This window comes from Chanos chanos, chromosome 5 (assembly GCF_902362185.1).
Source record: "Chanos chanos chromosome 5, fChaCha1.1, whole genome shotgun sequence".
Taxonomy (NCBI): Eukaryota; Metazoa; Chordata; class Actinopteri; order Gonorynchiformes; family Chanidae; genus Chanos; species Chanos chanos.
In genome coordinates, this window is record NC_044499.1 from 33519460 (window position 1) to 33537002 (window position 17543).

The 17543-nt window shown below is 40.0% G+C and overlaps 1 protein-coding gene across 1 annotated transcript; it reads left to right on the forward strand.

Annotated features, from left to right (window-relative positions):
- Window positions 1-1606: 1606 nt before the first annotated feature.
- Window positions 1607-5877, forward strand: hhex (hematopoietically expressed homeobox). The gene is made up of 4 exons (XM_030774400.1): window positions 1607-2095; window positions 3672-3850; window positions 4308-4358; window positions 5465-5877. Exons 1-4 carry the CDS (start codon window positions 1738-1740, stop codon window positions 5699-5701), a joined length of 825 nt encoding a protein of 274 aa, XP_030630260.1. The 5' UTR covers window positions 1607-1737; the 3' UTR covers window positions 5702-5877.
- Window positions 5878-17543: the final 11666 nt, after the last annotated feature.

Here is a 17543-nt window from a genome sequence, read left to right on the forward strand (position 1 = left end):
ATGACTTTTCAGTGTGCAATACCACTCTCTTGTCTGTGAGAGGTCTCCCCCCGTCGAAGAGTATCCAAAATGACCATGAAATCTGAACTATGGCGCCAAGAGTGACATGTGGAAACTCGACATGCGATAACCGGTTTGCCTCACACGATTATCAAGCATTTTCGACGCCGGTTCGGTGCAGTCAGATCAATTAACACCAATCATTGTCAAAACTCAAACACTGACCGTTCTCTGGTTTGTCTTTCATGTAGGCTAATACACATGATCTGTCGGTATCAATGATGTCAAAATAGACAAATGCACATTTCATTGGGCTGCGTTATGAGCTGCATGGGAGACGCATATGAATGTCCTGATATTTTAATACTGGCCAGGAAAATAGATTTCATTTGAGAATTACGATTTCTTGCGATTAATACTGTTGCAATCTCAATAAGCTACCTTTGTTCTTGTTTGAAATCTCAGAGGCCTAATCATTCATGTGATTATCATTTTAATAAATATGAATTATATTTTTAATCAAAACATGCACTGTATACAAATAAAATAAATATTCATTGTATTTTAATGGATTAATAGTATTTTATGTTAATATCATACGCTAACAACTAACAACTAACCAGCCACATATGCCTCAGGCGCATTCACCAGTTCACATATTTTCGTTTCACCGCTCGGTTGGAGACTACAACCACGCTTTGATTAGACATGACCCCCTTGGTAAGTTCAGTAATATGTAGTTTATGCGTTATCATCCTGAAAGTTGTCTCAGTGTTTCATGAAGAGTAAATCAGAGAGGTTATCAGGTTATCATTTCTTTCTTTTCTTTTCTTTTCTTTTTTACAGGTAAACCACTTTGATGGACACCATTTATATAGTGTCCATGGCACTAACGAAAATGTCTCTCAATGGACTAAAAGAAAGTTGTATTACCAGATAAATCACTTGTATAGCCTACTAGCTAACGATTTGCGTCCTGTGTTAGTTTAACTGATTCCAAACTGACCTCATCACTTGCTATTTTTTTTTCAAAGCCTAATTTCATTATTTATCGATCGATTAAATTTAAGAGAGAGACAAGGAGAAAAATCTTCAGAATTTAAGACTTCTACTAAAATCCTATATGTAGCATTTGTATGTAAATTAAACTTAAAAACGCAGACTCACAGCTTTCCGCAGAATAACTTGCACGATTATTTTAAGCTTTGCCCACTTCACATTTCACCATACAATCAGTATTTCATCATAGTTAATTATAAATAGTTAGCTGATTTTGAGCCTGACACTTTCCAAAGCTTTTTTCGAACCATCAATAGCCTCCTCTATTTATGGGCAGCCATGCTTTTTGAAAGTTTAAAAACGTAAACAAACGTATACTACATTGCCAACTGACCTCTCATAATACTGATGACTGATACATAATAACTGCGACAAATACAGGTGCATCCTGATTTTACGCTTATAGTGCCTCAAGGTAACATTGGTCCACCTCGTGAGCATTATTCACAGAGAGCCAATCAGAGTCGTCCTGTACCTGCAGGAAGTTGATTTACCCCGTTATCTCCTCCCTCGCAATGCTTAGATATCGAATAAAGTGCTGCCAGACTCAACAACTAACTTGCGCTATCCGATGGAGAGAGGATCAGTTTTCGAAGCGTCTCGTGGTTTATAAAAATCTATCACAGTAAACAAATTTCCATAGACAAATAGCCCCTTCGTCAACCGCGGAACATAGTCATGCAATATCAGCACCCGGCGCAATCAACAATGAATGCTCCTCTTTACGCACCGACCCCTGTCCAGCCGGTACACCCGACTCCGTTTTATATTGAAGACATTCTTGGCAGAAACAGCACTCCGTCGACTAGCACGGTCGTACCGACGCCTACATTGCCATCTCCCAATTCTTCGTTTACGAGTTTGGTGCCACCTTACCGAACCCCTATCTACGAGCCAACTCCGATCCACCCGGCTCTTTCACACCATGCTGCGTTAACAGCCACATATGCCTCAGGCGCATTCACCAGTTCCATTTATCCGTTTCACCGCTCGGTTGGAGACTATACCCACGCTTTGATTAGACACGACCCCCTTGGTAAGTTCAGTAATATGTAGTTTATGCGGTATCATCCTACAAGTTGTCTCAGTGTTTCATGAAGAGTAAATCAGAAAGGTTATCAGAGTTTTAACACCCATTGCATTTTCTTGAAGTAGATTGCCAGTCTTAACACAAATGTAATGTCTTAAAGAATGTTTTCATGAGAATATTTTCTCACTTAGATATGGGAGCATTTAATGTTGGTTGATTCCTTCATTTAGTGTGTAATAGATAAGGCTTGTAAGGGAAAATGAAGTACGCTTCAGAATATGTTTACCAGCTGTTTATGTGGTTAGTAATATCGACCAAATTAACCAAAGCGGAAGCCATTCTTTATTTCGAAACTGCACTTGAAAAAAAAACACGTCTTAATTGTGAAAAAACCCGAGTTCTTAATGTTGTATTTTAATGTATCAACGCCTTACAACCAATCTAAATCTTCTTATTTTTAAGGGAAGGAGTCGTTTTGAAAAACATTTTGCGTATGAGACGGTCTGAGCAGGTTTAAAAGACACCCTGTTAGTTGTTATGTTAACAACAACGTGATGGTTTGAGGTTAACTGCCTGTGTTCAGCAAGCCTGACCCTTTCCGTTCATACAGGAAATCTTGAGCTCTCGATAGGAGTAAATCTGGTTTCAGAAGCTGTTAAATGTTTTCCTGGCAGCCTCGAGCAGGCACTTCCCCGGGAGTCGTGCACGATGCTGATTATTTTATCGACATCCTCAATACAGACATATTCAGGAAACACTCGACTTCTGATAGCCGGGATCCGTTTTTCTGATATTGTCCATTTCCTCTGAGAAGAACATGACTTTATAACAGCTAAAATAACCCAACAACTCACCTAACATCACAGAACACAGATTAATATTCACATTTATATTGACTTTGCGCAAACATTTTTTTTTGCATGGTTTCCGTCGGGTAATTTTGAATTGTCATAGCTGGCAAAATGAATTTAAAATAATTCACTATGCTTCTCTACATTAGATGTAAATGAAACACAAAACACACATCTTCAGTACACTTTAAATTATTTTAAACTATAGATTTAATATGACAAATATAACGTTTAAATAAAATTGGCTTGATTCTCTGAAATTTATTGGCTATTTGACTTAGCCACGGTAAACTTGGGGGAATACGTCGAGCAGAGCTGTTACGCACCTTAATGTTTATGAAATAATGTTAGATTGATTGAATTGTAGTCAATTAATTGAATTGTTGAACATACATAAATCGCAGTTTCTTAAACGTTTTGTGACTTGGAAGGACGGACGTTGAAGCTATTCATGAGATAAACCAACAGGAAACACATTGACGGAAATTTTGCCATAGTAGTCGGCCTTCATGACCAAAGGTTTAAACGGATGTCAACACTGACAAATAGGCTCCAATAGTTCAATTCGTCACTTTACTGGAAAAATTATAGTTTAAACGAATTGTTTACATAAACTGAATGAGTCACATAAGCAGTTTTCTGTAGTGCAAATGAATGGTAAATTCCGCACACCTGATCTACAAAATAATAATGTTCATTAATCTAACTCAGCAGTTTTTTTTTTTTAACAGGTAAACCTCTTTTATGGACACCATTTATACAACGTCCATTGCACAAACGAAAAGGTGGCCAAGTTCGATTCTCAAATGACCAGACAATCGAACTGGAAAAGAAATTCGAGACACAAAAATATCTGTCACCACCGGAGAGAAAGCGACTGGCGAAGATGCTGCAGCTGAGCGAGAGACAGGTAAAACATTGTTCAGAACTCAGCGATAGACGTTGTAACCCCCCCCCCCCCCCATATATATGTGTGTGTGTGTGTGTGTGTGCGTGTGTATATATAGAGAGAGAGCGAGAGCGAGAGAGAGAGAAATAATAACATATATTTATTATATTTATTTATAATATATTTATAATTTGTTTGAATTATTACACACACACACACACACACACACATATATATGTATATGTATGTGTGTGTGTGTGTGTGTGTGTGTGTGTGTATATATATGTATGTATGTATGTATGTATGTATATGTATATGTATATGTATATATATGTGTGTGTATGTATATGTATATACCCTATACGAGCGATTGTGTGTGTGTGCAATAATAGGGTCTTTTTATGACACTGATATTGCTTTGACGATAAAGAACCACTCTTTACTATTGTATGCTCATATAAGGTCATGTGTTTCACAGGTGAAAACTTGGTTTCAGAACCGCAGAGCGAAGTGGAGGCGACTCAAACAGGTAGCAAAAGCTTAAAGATGTCTAATCACTTTTACATTCCAAACACCTGCAACATTATGTGGGTTTCACATTAGAGGGTTTGCCTCAGACCACATACTCCGGCTTACAGAGCTCGTCTTAAGAATTCACACGTGAAGCCTGATGTCACGGAAACACTTGAGACATGCAAATTTATGTGAAAATCGAGTTATTGCGTGTAAAATTGCGCGATTATGAACTACGACTTTTCTCTTATTACATGTGTAAATTTAAAGAACATCATATTAGTCACAATAACAAAACTAATTTTTGTGTAAAGAGGCTAATGTCCGAACTTATTCGTCAGTTCAAATATTGTTACTATGTACACAAGTCCTCGAATTTATGCAACTGGAAAAGGAAACTATGTCATCAAATGGTCTCTTATTAGTGACTTGTAAAATTACCTTTAAAACACACATCATAGAGGGTTTGCCTCAGACCACATACCTCGGCTTACAGAGCTCGTTTTTAAAATTCACACGTGAAGCCTGATATCATGGAAACACTTGTGACGTGCAAATTTCTCATATGAAAATCGAGTTATTGCGTGTAAAATTGCACAATTATGAATTACAACTTTTCACTTATTACACTTATGTGTAAATTCAAATACTATTACTATGTACACAAGTCCTCGAATTTATGCAACTGGAAAAGGAAACTGTCATCAAATGGTCTCTCACTAGTGATTAGTAAAATTACCTTTAAAACACACATCATACATTTCCTTTTAAAATGTATCAACGAAATGTAAAGAAATGCCCTAAATCATAAATCAAATCATACAGCTTCTGTTATGTAGTTCAACACGTTGAGCGGTAAAATACTGGATATAATTAATATTATTTATCAAATATAAGGATATAGGGAGTAAAGATTAAAGTTACAATATACGGAAAAGATATTTAGAGAAAGAATTAAAATTCATAAACTGTTTTTTTTTTCAAGAGACTTGTAGCTCAAAGCTTATTTACTTCGATATATCATAGTACACATTATACGTCTATTTTAAGTAATGGCATGATGAGGGAATATATAAAATATCTTATTCGTTCTAAATGGAAAATTTCGCTTTATTTCAACAGGAAAACCCTCAAGGCAGCAAGCGGGAAATGGAGGATGACAGCTCGGAGAGAATTTGTGACCAGCGGCAAGATTTGGAATCCAGCCCTAATCATAGGCGCACAGATGTTACACATAAACATGCGCAGCCCTCGCCGCAGTCTCATGGAGAAATGGATTCGGACATTTCTGATGATTCGGATCAAGAATTGGACATTGAGGAAGACGACATCGAGTTCTCTATAAATCCGCAGATATGAGGTCATTCGCATCGCTTTTGTAAATACTGTATACGTGTACATACATATGAGAATTCACTTATTGTCTTTAAACATAAATTAATGAAAATACATCTGATTCTAGTCCGTCAGTTATACAGTATAATCAATTGTTTCAAACGGCTGATCATGGAAACTTGAAGAGGTTTTTTTTCGGGGTGGGGTGGGGGGGGGTGGGGGGGGGGTTAGAATTATTTTAATGTGCTGTGGAATGCACTGTCTTCTAAGTGAAATACAAATTCCTGCTTAGTTCATGTTATTGTTTTAATTAATGAATGTAGATATTTTAATCAAATCAATAAACAATATTTCCACGTACAATGTGGGGTCCTGAAAATTCAATTTAAAGGAGTTTCGTAGTGATATCGCAACGAACGTATTGAAATGATAACATATCACCATGGAGACGCACAAGCCACCAGACGTGGCTTGTTAATTTTAAGTTAAAAACGTGAAAACACACACACACACACGCACACACATATATATACACACACACATATATATATACACACACACACACATATATACATGTATATATTTGTATACACAGTATATATAACCCATATATTTATAACATGACAATTTATAAATATAGAAAACATGAAAAGTACACAAGCAGGTACAGGTAAAACCACGTCTGAATTCTAAAACTCGGCCAATATTGTGTACAAGGTGTGCTGCCCTTTGCTTTGTCGTAGTGCACTAAGTTGTAAATATCTGTGGTAACATTCGAATATTTGTTTGTTTAATGTTTTAATTATTTCTTAAAGTAATTTGTTTTAATGAACAAAACTCTCTGATAGCATCCTAAAGATTCTGTTTAATCAAAATGATGGATCACTTCCTCTATAAAAATTCCCCCCTGTATACTAATCTGTTGTTCAAGGATGGTCATTGAATGAATCCATATTAGCTGTACTTTCACATAGACTCCACATAGGGATTGTTTGCCTGTAAGCTATTTCCTGTTGAATCAGCATATACAGTGTCTTTACAACACAGGTTTGCTCTTGTCTTTGACTGTTATATCTGCAGATTCAACTTCAAATAGGTTATCATTTAGAGGAAAGACAAACATGAATGAGTTTTCGGTCAGCAAGAAGTTAATGATTGTGAGAGCGGTGAGGATGGGATTTTGCCGGTGTGATTAATCTCTGGATTCTGTGCACCTCCTCGGTCACTCTCCGAACTTCAGCGGCCTCACGGAGGGGTAAAAGTGTTCCAAAACCAATAGAATGCACATCGATTGGATGAATTGTGTAATGGTTCATGAATCATGCCAGCGGACAACTAACAATGAAAACACAGAGTGCAATTGGGGAAATTGTGGGGGGAAAAAATGGTGAGATTTTGTTTGAATAGCTTTGGGTTCCAAAGTGCGAGGCCTTACTCACTGATCACCTTAGCTTGCTATACATGTGGATATGTGTGCAAGTGTGTGTGTGTTTGTGTGCTCTCACCTCCCTTACCTCATCCGACAGCAAGGCGGGAAGAGGTCGGATTAATTTTCAGACTTAATGTGCAACACTGAATTTTCTGGCCTTTTAAAGCTGATTAGCACATGTTTATTACATATCAGTATTTCAGAGAACATGTCATCATTGTTTCTAAGGAACCATTTTATGTGTTGACATGTTTCTGTTGCAAAGATTTTCGCCTTCCTTTTGGCGAAAACTGTGTAAATTTCAAATTATCTTCGATGTCCATTGTGTTCAAAATTCTTATCAGTGTTGCAACAGGAAGGCAACAGTCTGTGACATTTGGACAAAGCTATTTATGATCTCAGACTGTTTTGTTTTTTATCCAGTGTGTTTGGACAGGTAATCTTTTTATGGCTAGGTCTAAATTGGATAGTCAGGCAGAAAATCCTGAACTTGTTTAAAGTGCCCAGTGAAGACTTTTAGAAAGCTCTATCTCCATTTGAATTAGGCCTAATTGTAAAGCAAATAGTACAGTTGAGTGCACAATAAATTGCAGAGTGATATTTCCTAGGCTGCCGCAGGAATCTGGGCTTCAGTGGCATTGCCCCGGCTTTAGGTGACACAGGTTTTAATGAATTAATGTTGTAGATATTAAAGTCCATTCACTGTTCTGGTGCGGCAGTTGAGTGCTTTCTGTGATAACATCTGGCCAAATATTGACTCGATAAGAGAGGGAATGGGGGGGTGGGGGGTTGTGGGTCCAAACAACCGTGAGTCGACGGCTTTTAATTGTTTAATTGAAAACATGTCTTGCTCCATCGGATCAATTAGCGGGGCTCTTTCAGAACTATTAGGCGTCATTAAAGGGTCCCTTGTCCTGTCAGAGAGACTCTGTGTGCTCTGCTTTCAACTTCTGAATTCCCAATCAGTCTTGTCTCCCTGATGACAAAAGGCCTGTGATCTTAATGGGTTGTTTGTTCCTTTTTTTGGGGTTGGCAGTGATTAAAGCTCTGGTATAAAGCTGCTCAAACATTAAATTCAGTCCCTGTGATTGGAGTCTGATAATGCCTCAGCCGATTCTGTCTGTTCTCTCAAGGGAGAAGAGATAGGCCATGATTGTTATATCTCGTAACCCAGAGGTGTAAGTGATAGAAGATATCAGCACTTCCATTAAAATAATGCACGTTTGATAAAGCTGGATGTAAAGTTCCATTTGAAACCCATTACAGATTCCGTTTGGGTTACGACTGAAACACCTCTGTTAGGAGATAGAGAGTTAGGTATAGAACCACTTGCCCCCCTCAAAAATCAATTAACAATCTCTGTACAGGCAACTAAGAAGTGGATGGTTGAAACCAAAACATCCTGGATCAAACAGAGGTCACTCTCTTTAGTACCGAAACCTTATTTAAATTTCTGTGAGAAATAATTGGGGAACTATGTAAACTTGCTCTAATGGTTTCTGTGAATGGAAATAAAAAAAAAATCATTGATTAATCTCCAAAACAACAGATTTTATTAAAAATAATGATAATCGTTGCGAGAAAAATCCATGCCCAGACCAATGCCATGCACCAAACCCTCAGGCAGTAAAAAGGTGGATATTGGCGTAATCCACATTTTTAAAAGCTCTTTTGAAAGTGTTGTGTGTGGGACCACCAGGCAGATGAGGTCTAGTTGACTGTTTGTTCAAACATAGGATTTCATGGCTAATTTAACAGTGTGCTGTTTTGTGAGAGGGGGAAAGAGACTGTGTGGACACTGTGTGAGTACCCACAGCAGATTTATAGCTGCCCTCTAGTACAGGTAATGGAGGCAGTACACACACACACACACATACACACACACACACACACACACACACACACACACACACACACACACAGAATAATTCAACCCTATGGTTGGCTCATCAGTGTTCCTCTTCTCCATGACAGGACATTCAGAGAACAGTGCAGAGATACAGTATCAACGCAAACACTGCTCACATTAAATTAACCCCCCCCCCTCGCCCCCCACCGGCAAGATAGATAATGGCGTCCGTTTATCCAAGGTCAACAGCCCTGACAACTGCATTCCACAGTCGCTCAATTATATCCACACATTAACTCAAGTCACTGTGGCCATTTCCTGATTAATCACTGCTGAATTGTACTAATATAGCAGAACTTAATGTGTGGCCCATTGGTACCCTGCTGTGGTTCACCACCATAAACACACAGACAGATTCTTTTCTTTTCTTTTTTACTAATGACTACCCTAAAAAAAAAAAAAAACCTTATTGAGGAGGGACGAATCAGATTTTTTTTATTAATGGCTTGCTGTAATTCTACCTTCTGAACTGAGATAGTGAACATGACGAATAGCAATGAGCAGTAGAAAAAGTATAATTTAGTCTGTTTAATATTTAGCTGTCTCTTATTCATGTTTAGTTAAAATAACTGTAATAATACTTTGTGACTACTGCTCTGCGACACGTTGCACTAATACTTTTTTGAAACGTAAATAGCCCATTATCTTTTATACCTAAGTGTAAGATAAGAGTGCACACATAAAACGAGTGATTGTGAAATGAGTGAAATGAGAAATGTGTTGACATTCATGTATTACAAGAGTATATTGCATGTACAAAGTTATTATCGGACAGAGACATGTGTTATGAAGTGGAGTGTTTTTTTTTTCAGTGTCAGGTTTATTTATGTAGGTACTTTAATAAGAGATGGTTTCATCAAACAGTTATGGTCGTGACTTAACGTATTGTTTTGTGTTTTAAAAGAGCGGATCTGAGGTCAGCTGTTTCTGTGCTTGATCCAATCTGCACCATCTCTAGTAACAGCATACTACTGATCTCACATCAGCTGCACAGGGCATTGCACATCAACCCTGATTCCCAAGAGAGAACTTGAACAAAACACAGGAAGTGATGCAGGATCTCACAGAACTCATCAGGTCCTGTAAAAAAGAAAAGGGGGGAGAAAAAAAGAAAGAAAGAAGAGAAACAGGGAGACTTTGGCTTTCTAATGCACGATAAGCAGAGCAGTTGTTACAAACCAAATGGGAACAGGAAGTCAGACAAAGCTAAATCTGTCATACTTTCAAAAACTTGGTGGCCAGAACCCAACCCAGACCTGAAGTCCAGTGGAAACCATTAATCTCCCTTCAAATTCCCATCATTTGTCTTCCTTTAGACAAAGACTGCATTGTAAAGCACTGGAAACCATACCGTACACAGCAATGGAATTTAACAAGCTGGATCAAAACCTCGCTGATTGAAATCTTATCTCTTAAGGCCAGTGTGTATACAGAAGACAGACATTAGCCAGAAATGGTGATACATATAATCATAGTAATAGTAATAGACTTGTCTTATCTGCACACCGGGGACAGCAGCTCCAGTGTGGCATTTGAAAGAGTATCGACTGGTAGGAGTTTTATGATGGATCGCACTGTTGTTATGGCAAAGCTACTGATTTGAACTGCTTATGTCAACAAAGCGATTGTAAAACTAACTTGTCCGCAAAAAAAAAGCTTTAAAACCAGGTCTTTGTGTGGCTATTGAAGCAGAGAGTGTGTTTGCTTTTCACCCTGTGCATAGATGGAGGAATCAATATCAGACCAGGCTCCTGCAGGGCTCCACTCTGTTTATGATGTGCTGAAAACTCCAGCCAACAGGACTACACACTGGCAACTGAGGGTTTTTTTTGTTTGTTTTTTTGGAGGGTGATATGGTGAAAAGAAACAGGAAAATGGATGTTAGACAGAAAGGGAGAGAGAGAGAGAGAGACAGACAGTACGATAGAGAGAGAAAGAAAGAGTGAAGTGGAGTTGAAGTGGTGGCCCATTTACCTGAAAACTAAAGCACTGACCTGCAGGTTAAACAAATAAGACAGCACTTGTCAGGAGAGGGGCTGAGGATGGAGCCACTGCTCATATACACACACACACGCACATGCACACACACGCACACATGCACACACACACACACACACACACACACACACACACACACACACATACACACACACACATGCACACATACACACTAGCGTGCTTCAATACAAATGCAATTTCACACACACACACACACACACACTTGGGCAAATGTAGGCTTCAGTATTCTAAAACTAAAAAAGTGTCTATTTTGGTGTATAAAAAAGAACCCTGTACAACAGCAGAACAACTGAAACACTACACAGTGTTTTCTATTCCCCTATCAGATGTGCTAAGACTCTTATTGGTGCAATCAATGGTTAACAGAGGGAGATCAAAAGCTACTGAATGAGAAAGGCATGTGTGAAATGAAACAATGTCTAGAAATAGCTGATGTCCATCCCACAGCCCACGTTATGGTGCTCAGAAGTCCAGAAAACTCAAGACTATAACAGACAGTGCCCGAAAGTGTCAGACTCAAAGTCAGATATCTCACTTGGGCTCAGTTTCAATTCATATTTCAGGGTCAGTGTTTTAAAAATGACTGCGTTGGATGTTACATTGTAAACTGTGACAAGAATTTGTTTTTAAATCCTCAAAACTGATGAGAAGTGAACTTATATACAATGCGATGGCCAGCACCCCACAGACATATTTCTCTTTTCCTCTGTTAGATATCTTAAGGCTCTTTTTTTTGGTGTATGGTTGATGGAGAGAGATTAAAAGTTATTAAACTAACATGGCATATGTGAAATGACATAATATCAAGAGATAGCTGACAACTCAAGATAGCTAAGAATACATGCACATTTCCCTAATGAGTTGAGACAGAGTTTCACTTCATATGCCAAACTGCTCACTGCTTGTTGTCCACCTTCAAAAATTTGTGCCTATTTCATGAATGTTAATCGTAATCAAGAGGGAAGTTGTGTCGCTGCTTGTCTGGTTTCTTTTCTCACTGTAGGTGAGTGTAGAATAATCTGCAGGTCTAGTTGACCAGACTGAGAGGAGACCACGTTTGTTTAGTCACCTGAACAGGTCAAGGAGACTTAAAAAAAAAAGCCAATTTCCTCCTTACAGTGATTTTTCTCAGAATTAGACTGAAGTTATTTATTTATTTATTTATTTATTTATTTATTTGGCCTGAAGTCGTGCCATGAAAAAAAAAAGTGTCGGTGTGACAGTCTGGAGAAGAGCTCACATCCTGTTTTTTTTACGCCTTTCTGCACTGTCAGAGCATAGGAGGCTCCAGGCTCCTCAGCCACCATCACTTTTCCTGCTTCTCTCAGCACGGCCAGGACATGCCAGCATCGCAATGATGAGCAGATGAGAGGAAGAGAAAGGGAAGAGCGCTCTTAGGAAAGAGAGAGAGAGAGAGAGGAAGGGGGGAGTTAAAGAAAAGAGAGAGAGAGAAAAAAAGGAGAGAGAGAGAGAGAGAGAAAGCGAGAGCAGGACTTCAAGGCCCTTTAAGCACTGTGAGCGGGCGCTTGGTTTCCTCTGCCTCGCACAATTAATCTGCGCCACTCAGGAAGTTATTCTTACATGTATGTTTCCACAAATAATGTTATTGAGAGAGCTTGGGGTCCTGAACAATGGTGTCTAATTTGTTTTGCTTCCCCTTTGGCCCACTGCAGGCTGTGAAAACAAAGATGAAAATGTGAGGAAACTCCCTTAATTGAAGGCTAAGGAATGCGGGCAGTCGCCGCGCTGTAAGATTTGTCTCAATGGAATCAGAGCGGCGGAGGACAGACGTTTTAAACACTTCCCTCTCTTTTTGCCGCTCTTTTACACGTGGGGTACAGTGTCCGCATGCACCGTGGGGTTATAAAGATGTTCAGTGTGGACAGGCTCTATAGAGGCCTGTGTTATGGTGGAGAGGTCTGTCTGCCTTCACGTTTTGAGTAAGAGAGAGAACAAGAAGAGACAGGAACCTGAGTGTGAGAATTAAGCAGGACAGCTCATTAGCTAACTAGCACTGATTCTGATCTCAAGTTTTATATGTTATAAATGTGTGAGAGAGAAAATGTCAGTGTGTGTGTGTGTGTGTGTGTGAGTGTGTGAGTGTGTGTGTGTGAGTGTGTGTGTCTGTGTGCGCGCGCGTGCGGATGTGAATATGTGTGTGCACAAGTGTGTGTGTGAAATTTATGCATGTGTCCATTTGAAATACACTTGTAAGGGTGTCAAATCTTAAAATCTAACAGAGTTGCAATAAAACATGTAAGAAGAGGCCAGTGTGAGTAGGAGGTGTTATCAAAGCTATCATCCTTTCTCTGCAGCAGTAGCAGCTCACACTGTGCTTCAGACTCACTCCCATTGCACAATAGTGTCTGCCTTAGCTTCCTCACTCTGCTTCAGAGGGTTCTGCTTCTGCAGTGTGAGAACTCAGGTCCAATCAGCAGTCTCATCTATTGACCAACAACCATTTCCCTCAGTCAAGACAGGGAATCCATTTCCACTTGTCTTCACGTCCAATGAAAATTACCATTGCTCCCAGCATGGTGTAAACCAAGTCCTTATTAATTAGTGTAATTTCAGGTTTCAAAAGTGCAGGATCTTATTTCTGCCCACTGAAAAGACAAGGGGATGATTCACACTTGCTCACTCTGTGTTGAGATGTGCAGTTGATAAAGATGAGGCATGTCTGATGAAATGTATTTTCCCTACTTACGCATGGCAGTAAAGTCTACACTAAGGCGTTGGAAAGGTCAAAAACTCAGGACTACAGTAGACAGCATCTGTGGGAGTCCGACGTAAAACAGGATAACAAGAATAGGTGCAGTGTCAATTCATATTTTAGGGACATTCCTTAAAAAAAAAAAAAAGACTGTTCTGGATGTTACTTTTGCTAGCTGTCACAACAATGTCTGTAAAATCCTCAAAACTAGTGGCAAACAAGCTGTAGAAGCATCCTATTATGCAATTTTAACAAGAATATGAGAAGTGAGCATCTTGCATATAGCCTATTTTCTTCCCGTGTATTTAGTTGTGGTGTAGAATATACAAAGGCATGCATGAGAAGAACAATGGAAAATATCCCGTTAATCTTTTCAAAAGCTAATTCCAGCACATGTGCTTTACCATGAAGGGAGAGTTCTGGTTTCCTCAGTACCAGTCCTTGGCTTTTCATTGAGGACAAACCTTAGAGAGAGTTTGGTTTGATTGAGCCCCTGTTTCTGTTTGGACAACAAATAAACAATTTCTCGTTTCAGATCCACCATCAAAAGCACTTGACACTTCACACTGAATGGTGAACGCACCGCCGCTTCGCCACTGTCTGCTAAATGCCCGTTATTCTGCTCCCTCTACCCTCTACTTCAGACAAAACACAACCTGTCCAACAGAGGTAATGTAACAAGCAAATGTCCCCTAAACACTACCCTACTACAGCTACTCCACACCAGTTACAGGTCACCCTAAATACACAGTTTATATAAGGGCCGATGTCATCAGAGGCCCCAAAATATCTAAGGTGACACATTGGCCCTTTCAACGTGTGTGGACTTGTGTGGGAACACACTCTTCCCCACCTACAGACCACACCAGTAGACCGCGTTAGATGTGTGCGCTTAGGGTGCGAAAGTGACATCAAATGTGTTGTGTCTTACGAAAATTGAGGTTTCTTCATTTTCTTTTCTGATATACTTTGTTGTTTTTAAATTGCGCCATAAATCCCTTTCATATAGGAGAGATCGCTCTCTGTGGATGTAATGAGCAGACAGTAAGTGAGAAACACAATGGCGAAGATTTTGAGAAACATGAGGAGCTGATCTGGGATCACTGGAGGGACATAACTTCAGATGTATGCGCTCAGGTCTGGGGATGATAAAACTGAGCCTGGGTCAGCAGAGAGTACATGGCACGCACTCATAATAATGGGCAATACTACGTCAATAACAAGCAATAGCAAACCCCAAAACCCAATATTTTGCAAGACTTCTCTTATTCAGAGAGATAGGGAAGTGGCATTGTAAAAAAAAAAAATATATGCAACTCATACCGTTAATGATATTATGCAAGTACTGTTGAACATGGTCAGTGAAGAGCAGGGCCAAGCTAGAACATTCCACTCTGTTTTTATAAACACTCAGGAACCTGGATTTCACCTCAGCAGTAATTTTTTTTTTTTTTTTTTTTTACTCCACTGGCCTTTTGTCCGAGCGGGGAGAGTTCAGCAGACGCTATTGTTGTGGCCAAAAGCCCTGTTTCATTTGAAGAAGCTTGAGTCACCCTGCACTCCATGGAAAGTGTTATCTTAGGCAGCGCTGCAGGAAACGCTGTTTATCACTTCCTTTCAGTCGGAGTTTGTTTAGGCCTTCATCACATGATCAGATTGCATTAGCGAAGGAGAGAAAAAGAGAGAGGCGGAGAGAGGAGGGGAGGGGGTACTGGGGGGTTGAGGAGGGGGAATTTGGTTCTCTGAGCCCCTCAGGATGCTCTATCAGCTCTTGCATATGTTTGACTGTCTGAAAACAAGCTCTATCAGAGCAGACAGATTTGTCTGTTGGGCTCATTGAGAGCACTGCTTTAATAAGAAAAAAAAAGAGAGAGAGAGAGAGAGAGACAGAGACAGAGAGAGAGAGGGGGGGGGTTTCACTTCTGCTTTCTAAATGAACACGGCATGGTCTTTTCACAGCAGTGACAGCCCACAGAGGCCATCTCACACAACTTACCTCACAGAAAACTCTCATCTGCTGGCATCTCATCTGCAGGGAAAATCTCCATAACAAACGAATTGGAAGGACTTGACTCGACTTGAAAAGAACTGAACTGAACTGAGTTGAATATGAACTAAGCTGAACTAAACTGGATTGAATATCTAGACGCATAATGACTGACAACAAGATTCAGCGCTGCCTAACAAGCAAACATATCTGCATTGTTAATTATGTGTTTATAGGAGTACTGCCAATATTTTTAACAGTGTAAGTCAATCTCTTTGATAAACACTGCAGTGTTGGCTGGAGGAGCTGCAGTTGTGATCACTTGAGCATGTCTCATGGTCCCCTGTTCGAATTAAATTCCTTATCAGATTAACACAGTAATGTCACACATCAATGAGAAAGCAACCTCTCTTTAAAAGTGCACTCCATCATGCTGTTTGTGCTCTGAAAGGGGTCACATTAAGATTTTGAGATTCTTCTTGTTGTGTGTGTGTGTGCATGTGTGTGTGGGGTGCACTGAAGAGGAGGTTAAAGGAATGCCAAGGTCTCTTAAGTGGCCTCTCTACAATCTGCCCATTAGACATAGATGACTGCAGAGATGAATGCTCAACTCTAAAACACCACCAAGTCTGTCTTAATAAAGCTGCTGAAAAACGGATCTATGCAACAACCCCCCCCCCCCCCCCCACCACACACACACACACACACACACACACACACACACACACACACAGTGAGAGAGATTCATTTGAGAAGCCCCAGTAGTTTCCTTATTTCACTCGCTGATCAAAATATAGGAGTCTAGTTTCAAGTAGGCAATCATCGTTAAGCATGCTTATGACTGCAAGTCCACTTGGATGGTTACAGCACCCTCTGTAGGCAATGTCGGGATCCCTACAGACAGACAAAGATCGGCGCACTGAGCAAACAAATGAGGCCACTTTTCCAAACTGATTAGATTTTTTTTTTCTTGAAGTCAACATAGCTTCAAAGGTAAACTCTTGATCTGGGTAAGTAAACTCAGAACTTCTTGGAAGGTCAAAGCAAACCTTGCTACAATTTACTAATCTAATCTTGGGATTTACAAAGAACACAATAAAATCCAGAATAAACACATTGCAACCGCACAATTCGGTCTCATGTCTCTGACCGGCTCCGACTCGTGCTCGCGACCAAACAGTCCGTCTCTTCATTCTTTGAATCTCTCGTTGATGTGCCGTCAGTCGACAGTGACATCCACGTTATTCACTTGTCAATAGTGACAAAGGAGAGACAGAGACAAGCCTAATTTGACAAACAGTTATTTGTCTGCCTTTTGAAGTTGACACACGACCTTGGAGAGCAGAACATTCTATAACGCGCTATCGTTCAAAAAAGGAGGACCGGAGAGGGTGCCGTGTCACGAGGACACAATGGGGCTTTCTTAATGTTCAGTGACACATTGCCGTGCGGCGACGGACGGTGATGAAGTTGAAGGTGGCGGTGCCCAAAGACACAGGAAACAGTTAAAGACAGGCAGGAAGCGCACATTGAGTAGAGAATGGCACACGTTGACCGGTTCAAGTACACAGCGACGGTCCCTGATGGACTGGACACGGTTCCAGCAGTGCTTCATTATCTAGGTATTTTTTGCTCCGATGCAACATCACCGCAGACACTGTATCCGCCTGATAAATTACCTCTGAGGGAAAAGTCAGCAGAATAGCTCGGGTTTACAATGCCATCCACCCGCCTGCTGTTCCTGTACTTCAGACTCATATCCGTTACAGATGTGAGCAATCATGACCCGCTTCTTGTTTTTGTCATAGC